At 40.9% G+C, this 12,720-nt stretch overlaps 1 protein-coding gene across 2 annotated transcripts in view; it reads left to right on the top strand.

The window, feature by feature from the left end:
* Nucleotides 1-12,720, top strand: part of si:dkey-22o22.2 (neural-cadherin) — a 276,496-nt gene that overhangs the window by 223,979 nt on the left and 39,797 nt on the right. For both annotated transcript variants that reach the window (XM_048530230.2, XM_048530231.2), the window contains exons 22-26: nucleotides 581-858; nucleotides 6,500-6,714; nucleotides 7,322-7,449; nucleotides 8,680-8,807; nucleotides 11,358-11,481. In XM_048530230.2, coding sequence (XP_048386187.2) covers nucleotides 581-858; nucleotides 6,500-6,714; nucleotides 7,322-7,449; nucleotides 8,680-8,807; nucleotides 11,358-11,481 — 873 coding nt within the window. The remainder of the gene's footprint in view (nucleotides 1-580; nucleotides 859-6,499; nucleotides 6,715-7,321; nucleotides 7,450-8,679; nucleotides 8,808-11,357; nucleotides 11,482-12,720) is intronic.

Consider the following 12,720-nt stretch of genomic DNA (forward strand, 5'->3'; position numbering starts at 1 on the left):
GCAGTGGAGGCCGGGATGTTAAATGCCTTCAAGGCAGAGATTGATCTCACAAGGAATCAAGGACTATGGGAAGAGTGCAGGGAAGTGGAATTGAAATGCCCATTAGCCATGACTAAGATGGTGGAGTGGACTTGATGGGCCAAATGGCCTTACTTCCACTCCTTTGTCTTATGGTCTTACGGTCTTATTGATTTTGGCAGTTTATAATTTTGTGCTCAGTAAGGTTTCCTCAGTTAGCTTTTTCTAATCTTTGGGAAAAATCAAAGATCTCCTCCTTGTCTCTTGCCAATGTTCTGCAGCTTGTCACCAGGGGTGTAGAATTCAGTATGAAATTAATCAAACTGGGAAACTGACTCACTTCCATTTAACATCTTCCCAGGTGGTCTCTCTCAGATCAGCGAGACAGGCTAAAAACTAATTGGGTAAAATCCATATCCTACGCTTCAGTTTTGTATCATTCATGGTATCGACATTATTTCACGTTTTGATTGTATTAATTGTGATTTGTTGTGATTTGTATTAATTTTTAACTCACCACCTATTTGCATTTAACATCATAGTTCTTTTTCTTTCCTTACAGCTAGAGTTTATTCTAAATGTAAGTGTATCCCAGATTGCTGTGGACGCATGTGTGAACGCAAACTGTGGCACCGCTCCCGGCTGTACAAGCAGCACCACCTTTAGCCCAATTCCAACTCTGCTGAATGCTGGAAACTTTTCCTTAGTTTCCATAACAACATCCACGACTGCTCAATGTGTCTGTGAAGCTCGGGAAAAGAAGAGGTTGTCTTGTTCCTCATATCCAATTAATCCATGTCTAAATGGCGGCACTTGTGTTGATACCGATTTCGGCTTCAGGTAGGTCAATGCATTTTGCATACTGACTGCTCTATTGTTTTGACCTCTGATTAGTTGATGTCTTTTGCTGAAACTACTGTACCATCCATAAGTGCTAAAGATGCCACAAATTGACCTGCTACAGGAGGGAGCTTTGGAACAGCAGCATTGTGACATAAATAAGACCAACCTCAGAACTGTTTTATCCTTCCATGTTGTTGAAGTTAAACGCCATCAAAGTAAATTATAGATGATTGCCACCAATGCTACTGGACTCTGTTGGCTGCAGTAAGTTTGAATTTGGTATTGTTGGCCTCCACAGATCTCTCTTTGATGTAAAGGAAGGTAGAAGACTAGAAAATTGAAGTAAAAAATCTCAGTTTATTAGCAGGGTAGTGTACAAGTTTATAAATGTGTAATCACGTGGTGTTTCCACCGATGTCAGGAACTTCTGCTGTGGTATAACTCAAGTGAAGTTGAGAAGCCTCACTCTCAGTATCTTACGTGATTCCAGTTGTGGTGGTGATGTAATCTACTAGCTTTTAGCTCAGGGATCAAACTGAAAGCTAAAATATTTGGACTGTTTTGTGTGACTTAAATAATTTCAGCTACCAGTGCCCTGTGTTTAGTAATAATTTCAGGTTCTTACTTCTTCAGCCCTTCAGCATCTTTTTAGCATATCTGCTTCTCAAACACAAAACAAACTTGACCTCAAATATTCATTGAACGAAAAGGTTAAAGCCCCAAATAAGTCATATCTTAGGACAAAATAACTGAGGTAATCAGTTACATTAAACACCTTAATGTAAATAGTGTGTCTACTGACTTTGGGCCATGTTTATTCAGCATGTGAATGGAGAGTTCACCAAGCTTTATAATAGTGGAATGAAGAAGAGTAACAGTATGGTATATATACTGATACCACATTGGGAAAGGAATTTGGCACCCACTCTGCCCACAGGTTTATGCATGGTATCACAGGCATCATTGTTCTGCATCTGATGAATTCTCATGCCTGCTTGCAGTCCCATTCATTATGTCTCTAGCTACACTGCCTCCATTCTTGTAAGTTCTTGGGGTGGGTGCACTTTAACTTATAAATGTGCAACCCATGTCAATTTCAATTTCTTTTTATTTAATCATTTTGTAGGATGTGAGTGTTGCTGGCTGGGCCAGCACTTATTACCCGTCCCTACTTGCCCTTGAGAAGGTGGTGTGAGCTGCCTTCAAAACTGCTGCAGTCCACCTGCTGTGGGTTGACCCATAATGCCCTTAGGAAGGGAATTCCAGGAGTTGGACCCAACATTGGAAGAACAGCAATATGTTTCCAGGTCAGGATCGTGGGTGGTTTGGAGGGGAACAGGAAGATGGTGGTGCTCCCTTTTATCTGATAGCAGTGATTATGGGTTTGGAAGATGTTGTCTGAGGAGCCTTGGCAACTTTCTGCAGTGCACCTTGTAGATAGTACACACTGCTGCTACCGAGCGCCAGTGATAGAGGGAGTGGATGTTTGTGGTTGTGGTGCCAATCGAGTGGGCTGCTTTGTCCTTGATAATGACAAGCTTCTTGAGTGTTGTTGGAGCTGCACCCACCCAGGCAGGTGGGGAATATTCCATCACACTCCTGACTTGTGTAGATGGTGGGCAAGCTTTGAGGAGCCAGGACAGGAGTTCCTCGCCACAGTATTATAGCGACTTTTATCAGCTTGTTCAGATATGTTATGCCACATCTCCGAAACAGATTGGATTTGAAATTGGACCATTTGACCCAGAGGTAGGGACACTACCCACTGTGCCACAAGCGTACTCAATTACAATTATAAACAAAGTTTGAGAGAGCCCATGTAAAAGGTCCACCAGTCCTGATTAGTTACAAGACCAAGATACAAAACAAATTTACAAGGTACAAATATATTTTCACAGAATTTAGTAAGCCTATCAAACAAGAGCAAAAGGAATTATATTCAATAAAAGTAGTGCTTTTTTGTCCATCTACTTTAAGACACCAGCTCACAACTGAGCACACATCTCTTGCTCTCTGTTGACAGACGTTCTCTTTTGTCTTCCATTTTTGATCACTGAACCACTAAGAATTGCCATGTACCAACCCTTGCTAACTACTACGCTGTGCATAATCAGTGACATCCTGACATTTAATTGGCTTGCCAATGCATGAATGGCACATGATTAATCTCGGGCTGGCTAAACAGTGTATGCCTGATTCCAGACAGGTTTTGAAAAAGAAATGATCAACTTGGTGATGCCTCTCCCTACAGTCTCCTGATTCATTCCTTGACATTCAATCACTTTGAAGATCACGTCTTTTCTAACAGCTTCCCCCGAATCAATATTTAATAAAGTGGCACCAATGATGTCCTGTATGTTTCTGCCTGGGAGAATATAATATACACTCCCAGTGACTTAATATAAGATTAAATGTCATAACTGATACACTGGATGTTCTGAAAACCAAAGCATATCAATATGTTTTAATTAAGAGCATTATTTATCAATCCATGACTTCACCACAGCACTGAAATCAAGTTAACTAGAACTGACAAAAGTGCAAGTGACTCCATAATAAAAGTCAATGTAGGACCCATATAAACATCTGTATATGGAATAATCAGTATATTAAAACTGAGTTAACAGAATAGACATAGAAAATACAGCATAATTAACTCAATATATACATCTAAAAAAGTTAAAACCATGACAGGACAAGAAAACACACTACAGAAGCTATTTATGTATCCATACATGGGCCTGAAACATAGTTTAAGTTACAAAACTCAACTAATTTAAGATATAGCTGTGTCTTTGAGGAAGAGTCTTTAACCTTAAAGTATTTTCACATTGGTTAGCTTCAATTCATATTAGCTTGAGCCATAAACATTAAACATATCAGTTTATTTTTACCCTGAGCTGTATGGCTATTCCTCCTAACAAAAAGTTTTTACAACTAACCAAAATTTAAATTAAAAAGTAATTTAGGTCCTTACTTGCTTAATCAAATCAAAATAACTAATTATTAAAAGTAACTCAATCCTACATCCTACTGTCTGAGCAGGACAACCAGGCGGTCGCGAACAGGGCAGCAAAGTGATGGGAATGGAACAGCAAAAATGCCGTGAACCCAGGATTTGCAAAGAAAAATCCAACATTAGATTATGGTTGATATTGTTAAAATATCTCTATGTGGCTTAATATTATGGGTGGTCATATTCTTCAATGCAGGAAGCTGCCTGTAGCATTGTTAGCAGTGATATTAGAAGCATTGGGATTTCATGAGTGATGAATGCATCTCCTGCAATTGTGGTGGAAAAAAAAGGCAGCCAAAACCATAAAACAATGAGAGTAAGTATCACCTCAGGTGAACTCCCACCCACAACCTCCAACATCATTGTTCCCCAACCCCGCACCACCCGTTTCTATCTCCTTCCCAAAATCCACAAACCTGACAGCCCTGATTGACCCATTGTCTCTGCCTGCTCCTGCCCCACTGAAGTTATCTCCACCTATCTCAACTCCATTTTCTCCCACTTGGCCTAGGAACTCCCTACCTCTGTCATTGATACCACCCATGCTCTCCACCTCCTCCAAAACTTCCAATTCCCTGGGCCCCAAAACCTCATCTTTACCATGGACATCCAGTCCTTATACACCTGAATTCCCCATGCAGTTGGCCTAAAGGACCTCTGCTTCTTCCTGTCCCGCAAGCCCGACTAGTCTCCCTCCACTGACATCCTTGTCTGCTTAGCTGATCTCATCCACACCCTTAACAACTTCTCTTTCAATTCCTCCCACTTCCTACAGACAAAGGGGATGGCCATGGGTACCCACATGGGCCCAAGCTATTCCTGCCTTTTTATAGGTTACGTGGAACAGTCCCTCTTCCGCACCTACACTGGCCCCAACCCCACCTCTTCCTCCGTTATGTTGATGACTGTATCGGTGCCGCCTCCTGCTCCCACGAGGAGCTTGAACAGTTCATCCACTTCACCAACACCTTCCACCCCAACCTTAAGTTCACCTGGACCATCTCTGATGCCTCTCTCTCCTTCCTGGACCTCTCTGTTTCCATCTCTGGTAACCACCTGGAAACCGATATCCATTTCAAGCCCACTGTCTTCCACAGCTACATAGAATACACCTCCTCCCACTCACCTTCCTGCAAGAATGCCATCTCCTATTCCCAATTCCATCACCTCTGCCGCATCTGCTCCCAGGATGAGACATTCCACTCTTGAGCATCTCAGATGTCCTCGTTTTTCAAGGACCGCAACATCCCTCCATCAGTGGTCGAGAATGCCCTTGACAGTGTCTCCTGCATTTCCCGCAACTCATCCCTCACACCCCTCCCCACAATAACAACCAAAATAGAATCCCTCTCATCCTCACATACCACCCCACCAACTTCCGGATCCAACGCATCATCTTCCAACACTTCCACTATCTGCAATCCGACCCCACCACCAAAGACATTTTTCCCTCCCCATCCTTATCTGCTTTCCGGAAGGACCACTCTCTCCGTGACTCCCTTGTCCGCTCCACACTCCCCTCCAGCCCCACCACACCTGGCACTTTTCCCTGCAACCGCAGGAAGTGCTACACCTGCCCCTACACCTCCCCCCTCACCCCAAGAAGACTTTCCACATCAAGCAGATGTTCACCTATACATCTGCTAATGTGATATACTGTATCCACTGTTCCCATTGTGGCCTCCTCTACATTGGGGAAACCAAACAGAGTCTTGGGGACCACTTTGTGGAACACCTACACTCAGTTCGCACTAAACAACTGCACCTCCCAGTCACGAGCCAGTTCAACTCCCCCTCCCATTCCTCAGAAGACATGTCCATCCTGGGCCTCCTGCGGTGCCACAACATGTCACCCGAAGGTTGCAGGATCAGCACCTCATATTTCACTTTGGAACCCCGCAGCCCAACGGTATCAATGTGGACTTCACAAGCTTCAAAATCTCCCCTCCCCCCACCACATCCCAAAACCAGCCCAGTTTGTCCCCGCCTCCCTAACCTGTCCTTCCTCCCACATATCCCCTCCCCCATCTCCTACCTAATAGCCTCATACTGCCCCGTTGACCAGTCTGACCTCCGTGAACTGACCTATCCCCTCCCTTACTCCCCATCTACACTCACCTTTACTGGCTCCATCCCTGCCTCTTTGACCTGTCTGTCTCCTCTCCACCTATCTTGTCCTTTATCCATCTTCTATCCACCTCCCCCTCTCTCCCTATTTATTTCAGAACCCCCTTCCCCTCCCCATTTCTGAAGAAGGGTGTAGGCCTGAAAAGTCAGCTTTCTAGCTCCTCTGATGCTGCTTGGCCTGCTGTGTTCATCCAGTCTACACCTTGTTATCTAAGTATCACTTCCAATGGGTTTACAAGCCAGAAACCAATTATGTGGCATTGACGGAGGAATAGAATGTAGACTTTTTTCTTCCCAGTAGATAGGTGCAAATTGATATCATGTTCAGGAATTACCTATGCCTTGTGTTACTGTGCATGTGAATTTCTATGGGAGCTTGCAGTTTCTAAACTTGCCTGACTTCTAAACTCCCACACTATATAAATGCAACAGTATGTCATTTAGTCTTCTGCTTGAGCTGTGAAATTATTAATCTCCCCTTGTTTTGTATGCTAGGTGTGAATGTATTCCAATGTTTGATGGGCCAGAATGTCAGCAGACAAAGTACACGTTTAAAAGTCATGGTTACGCCTGGTTTCCTCCCATCAAACCTTGTTTCAAGAGCCTAATTTCACTCGAGTTCCTCACTGAAACTGCCAATGGGCTTATTCTCTATGATGGACCACTCTCTCAAGTGCATTCTGGAGAGCTTGAAGACTTCATTGCGTTAGGTATGAATGCCAGGCACAGGACAATGCAAGTAGGCAAAGTTTTTACATATACTTTAGCTCGATAGATTTCTAAAATTTGTTTTTGTTCCCTCTGTGATCCTTTCTCCTAAGGTTCTGACTCTTGATGGGTCGCGATACTGACAGTAGTGGTTAGCGAAGTTTTATTGCTTCATGCTGGTCTGTAAATTTTGAGTATCATCTTAGCCAAAACTGGACCCCAACTTTGTCAACCTTTCAGCAGCAAATAAGTGGGTATAAATCCTATTATTCACCATGGCCCAAAGGACATATTAGTAATGCTAAAGAAATAGGGATGGAAGACTTCACAAATTCTCCACAGTTGTATAGTTGAAATAAATAAAAAATGTGAAGTTATCACAAAAATAGCAATGTGCAATTTAAAAGTACATCTCAATATTTTGGAGAGCTCTTTCATATTTTTCTTTCATATTCACCCTTTGGATCAGTCTTAAACTTTAAGTTCATTGATTATTATCATTTTGATTTGATGAGTAAAGCTCTTGACCAATCGGTATTTTCTCCTCCAAATCTGAATTTTTTAGATATATGATCAGTTAAGTTTCAATCCATCACATTTTCTTTACAGAGCTTAGGAACGGAATTCCTTCACTCAACATTAGCCATGGGTCAGGATCTCTCCATCTGCAGCTACCTTCAGGTATCTTTGTTGCAGATCGGCACTGGCACAGGCTGGATGTAATAAGTGATGGAAAGGTATGTAGTGATTGTATAGGAATGTTGAGAAAGAGAACTTGCTGGAGATTAACTGATTGCATAAATATTATCCACTTATAAGCATGTGTTGCTTAAGCGAATATGTATTTGTGGAATTTTAGCTACACTGCTGAGCCTGAGAGAATATCAATTACTTGTTCACATTAGTTAAATTTTACTGTTTTGAACATACTTTCAGTTTAACAACTTCACCTTTTTGTTTTGACCTTTCATCACCTCTCTGATTTCCCTTCAGTTCTGGAATGACTCTTTGGATTCACTTGTTTTTTATTTTGCTGTGGTTATTTTGCTGTATGCCTTTTTGCCTGTTATCACATTTCCACATGTTCTTGTATTTTTACCACACATTTCTCATTTTTCGTGTAGGATGTATAGAAGTCACGCTTCTCCTTAGACCTTTCTTGTGAATATATCTGTTTAGTGTAAACTTAATGATTGGATAAATGTCTAAAATTAATGTGGTCAGCATTATGCCCTTAAAGACGTGTCACTTGACTTCTATTATTGCGTGGTTTAAAAAGAAACATAATAAAATAAATAAATCTTCCTTTCACTGAATTTAGCTCCTTGACATTTAGATACCTGTCTCGAGGTCCTGGGTATTTTGGATCAGAGTGATTAAGACCAAAATGGCCACGATATATGGCCCATGATATCAGCTAGATGCGACAGGTGACAGGAAGCGGCTGTGCCTTCACTGCTGATGTCATCATGTTCCTGTGTAGTGTCATCGCACAAGCACATGCTCAAGCAGATGGCCAACACATCTGCTCTCTCCAGCCACCAGCGCCACTGGCCCTTTCCAGCTGCCACTGAGCAGTCTTCAGCAACCACCGCCTTTCTGATCATCAGAGGGAGAGGCCCTTTCTGCAGTCTGGATGCTGTGCCCAGGGGCTAGGATTGCAGTTGTGCCTGTTAACCCCCTACCACTTCACTCTGGCCCCTAACACTTGCCCTGAACTCTATTATTCATATTTGTAGAAACACCATTTCCTTCTGTCTCTTCCCATAACACTGGGTTGTGTCAGGGTACATGTGTGGTCTTTGCACCACCTGGAGATGGCGTTTCCACCAGACGCAGCCATTTTCGATTTATGAACTTTGTAATTCCAGAGACATTCATAATAGGGATGAAATTATTCCCATAAAAGGATGTGCTGTATAATAATACATTATTCAAATAAACCTTAAATTGTGATGCTGTTGTAGAGAGTGAAAATGATCCTTGACCATTGCGCTGGTGCTGCTGTGAATGAGAAGGAAGGCATTGGCAAAGGATTGTCAGAAATGGACCGTAATGTCTGTGAAATTTCAGGTGAAACTCCTGGAGAAGCAAGGTAGAAATGTGATCACCTATTTTATAATGTAATAATTATTTTGTTATATTAGTGAACATTCTGGGATACTAACTTCCACCATTTTATGTTCGAACATTGTTACCCATGATGCAGCAAACAATGACTTATCTGAGAGCCACACTATCCCATATTCTATTGTTACAACTTATCAGAATAGCTTTATTTATGGAAAAGAATTTCTCTGTCTGGACCCCTCATAAAATTAAACCTTCTCTCAGTCTGAACTGTTCCAAAGAAAATGTAATGCACTGTCCGTAAGTGTGGTGGAGGCAGATTCAACTGAAGCATTCGAAAGAGCATTGGGTAAATAAAACTAAGTGGTGAATGGGGAAAAAGTAGGAGATCAGCACTAGGTAGTGATTGTCATTTAATGGATTGGAGCAGGCATGATGGGCTGAGTGGTCTCCTTCTGTGCCATAGCAATTCTGTGATTCTGCAGAAATAATCAGAACCTTTCTGATCTTTCGTTTTGTTTTAATTTTCTAGGCTTGGTAACATCCTTGTAAATCTCCAACAAATACCCTCTTGTATGATCACATCCTTCCCATAATGGGATCGCCAGAACTACACACTGGATGTAGCTGCAGTCTAACCAGTGTTTTACACGGTTTTAATATAACCTCTCTATTCTTCTGTTGTGTGCCTTTTACAGATTTGTGAGCAAAGTCTCTTTGTTCCTCCATGTTATTCAGTACATTGAAATTTTTGTGTATTCTCTTGTTTATCCTCCCCAAATACATACCTGAACCCTTTTCCAAATTGAACTCCATTTGTGCCCCGATCTATCCACTAGTACCTTCCTGCAGCCTACAGCTTTATTCTTCGTGACCATCTAACGAACCAATCTTTGTATCAAATGTGAACATCTTAGACATACCTCTTACATTTAAACATAAAATTTAGCAATGTGTCATATAAAGCATGGAATCTGATCCCGAACCCCACTGGAAACAATTTCTCAATCACAAATTACCCATCAACTTAAATTACTTGCTTCCTGGCACTGAATTGACTTTGCATTCACTTGCTCCTATCTATTGAATCCTGTGGGCTTTTAATTTTCTGATCAATCTTAAATAAGCAAATTTGTTCAAAGCCATTCTGAAATCCCACGTTGTTTACTTTATATGTGTTACTCTCGTTACCTCTCCTTCTTAATTGCTTTAAAAAAATCAACTCATCAGACACAACCTTCCCTAAACAAATCCATGATGACTGTCCTTTATTTATCCTATCTTGTATAAGTGAAATTACTTCTACATAATTTTGTCATTTAATCATAAAGGAGTGTTGTAACAGCTATGTTCAGTCCAGTGATCAATGACTTGAACCTTTTAGATGCTGAAGAGCCTTTGATGATGAGGACCTCAGCTGTTCATTGCAGATTTGCCCTGCTGTTGTGCCAGTCACATTGATAAGCTATCCCAATTGCCTTCTCCGGCCTGAGGAAAGTAGCACAAACTTCTCTAGTCTCTGAACCTAATTTAAGTCCTTTCCTCCCTCATAACATTCCAGCATATCTCGGTAATGTTTCGACAGTCTTGCTGGAGGAATTGGGCACACTCCTTCCGTTTGAGGCAGAACTGGAGAATTATAAATGTTTCCAATTGAAGAAAGGACGTTGTAACAGAAAATAGGAGGGTAAAGGAGAGTGAAGGAGTTATAGGACCGACCCATTGTTACAGCGTTACAATGAGTAATAAGATATAATGATCTTGTACATTGATCACAATGAAATGAATGAGGTGGTCTACCCTCAGTGGCTTTTAAGGAGTTATGGATGCATTTCATCACAATCTGCACAATCTTCTACAGTCATGATAAAGTCATAAAACAGTCCTAACTATGACTGGCAAAAGCTGCGTCCAATTTTATTCTGTGAACACTATTAGTTAAAGAATCATTGATGCTTGGATTTCCAGATTTAGTACACTGAAATGTCGAAAGGTGCGTTACAAAACTGCACAGTACAAACCACTTAGCTTCTGTGCCTTAAAGAAGGCTGCTGCCATTTTAAGCTGCTTCATGATTTAAATCAGTAAGCAATAAATTTTCATTCCTCTTGCAGTGCATCACTCTAAAGTTGTACAAAAAATTGTATTTGTCAACTGGGAGTAATATGTAAACAAGATGGCCATGCAATTTTCAACACAAAACCGTCAGCAGAATCCATTCTCACCCAGTTTGTTTAATGCAGATGTTTGTGTCTGTTACCCTTACGATCTCATCCTAAAAATCAAATAATATTTTTTACTTAGAATCGTTCACAGCATTAATATGGTTGCTCAAACGTCAAGGAAAATAGTTGAATGTGTATGCCATCTTCAGGACGATGTTTAAACAATAATTTATATTTAAATTGTCAAGTAAGGCGTAGCCTGGACAAGGTTTATTCTAATATGGCACTTTATTGTTGTAAACCAATCCTGCAGTCACCAGAAATATCTTGGTTTGTTTTATCATTTCAACTTTAGTAACGTCGTTCAGATTTGCTGAGAAACTTGCTGAAAGCCTTTTCTTCTCTGACAGATTTCTAAACATTCTTCAACCCCTTCAGTTGGGTGGAATCAAAGAGTCACTGTCAAACCGCAATGACCAACTCAGTTTCCCTGGATTCATAGGGTGTATAAGAAGTTTAATTGTTGATAGTAAGGTAAGTTCAGTACACCCTGCAATAGGAAGGTTATTAGTAAAATGGAGAGAAGAGGATTCAGAAAAGATTTACAAGAATGTAGCCAGGATTGGAGGATTTAATTTATAAGGAGAGGCTGGATAGATTGAGATTCTTTTCACAAGAGTGTAGGATGTTGAGGGGTGATCTTTTAGAGGTTTATAAAACCACGAGAGGCATAAATTAGCTGAATAGCATATGACTTTTCCCTAGGTTGAGGGACTTTAAAACTATAAGGCATATTTTTAAGGTGAGAGGAAAAAGACTTAAAAAGGACCCATGGAGAAATATTTTTACACAGAGGGTGGTTCATATGTGGAATGAATTGCCTGAGGAAGCGATAGATACAGGTACAGTTACAACATTTAAAAGACGTTTGGAAAAGTACATAAATAGGAGCAGTTTAGAATAATATGGGCCACACACAGGCTAGTGGAGCTAATTTAGTTTGGGAGACTTGGTAAGCATGGATAAGTTGAACTGAAGGGTTTGTTTCCATGCTGTATGACTCTACGACTCTATGTAATGTCTGCTGTGAACAGTTGTTGCTATTCCATGACTTATGGAGGATCTCCAGGAGATGCTAATAAAGCCATTAGCTAATCACATAAAGGGGTGAATAGATTACTTCATTGTTAGTTGATTAGATATAAAGGGGGAGTAAATGGAATTGGTGTGTGGAAGGGTCTGTCAGGCTGAGTAGTTAAACTCTATCTACAAAGAAATGTACCTTATTTTCTGCCTTACTGACTGGCTTGGATCTGGAAAGGCACTGGTGATATTGATTCAAATTTCATTGCAGCAGTTAATGAAATTTGAGTTCTGCCAAATCTAGAATTAAAGGCTAACTCCAGATGGACCATCAGGCATCAACTTGGGCACTAAAAAAGACAATTACAAAGCCACCTCCAATGACTATGCAAGGTCCTCCCTACTAACATAAAGGTGCTTGTGCCAAAGAATAGGAAAGCTTTCGTTAGGCAAAAAACAACTTGAGGTAGTCATACTTAATAGAATGATACTTTACAGACATCACCATCTCTGATTTGTCTTGTCTCACCAGTGGAATAGACCTACCTAATGAGGTAGTATGGTTGGGAGGGAATTGCCTTATCTGTTCTCCATATTGACTGCAAAAGACACCATGAAATCATTAAATCAAACATCCTGCTGATCACCACTAACTGTAACCCCATTGGCTGAATCACTACTTCTCTATAT

This window comes from Stegostoma tigrinum, chromosome 5 (assembly GCF_030684315.1).
Source record: "Stegostoma tigrinum isolate sSteTig4 chromosome 5, sSteTig4.hap1, whole genome shotgun sequence".
Lineage (NCBI taxonomy): Eukaryota > Metazoa > Chordata > Chondrichthyes > Orectolobiformes > Stegostomatidae > Stegostoma > Stegostoma tigrinum.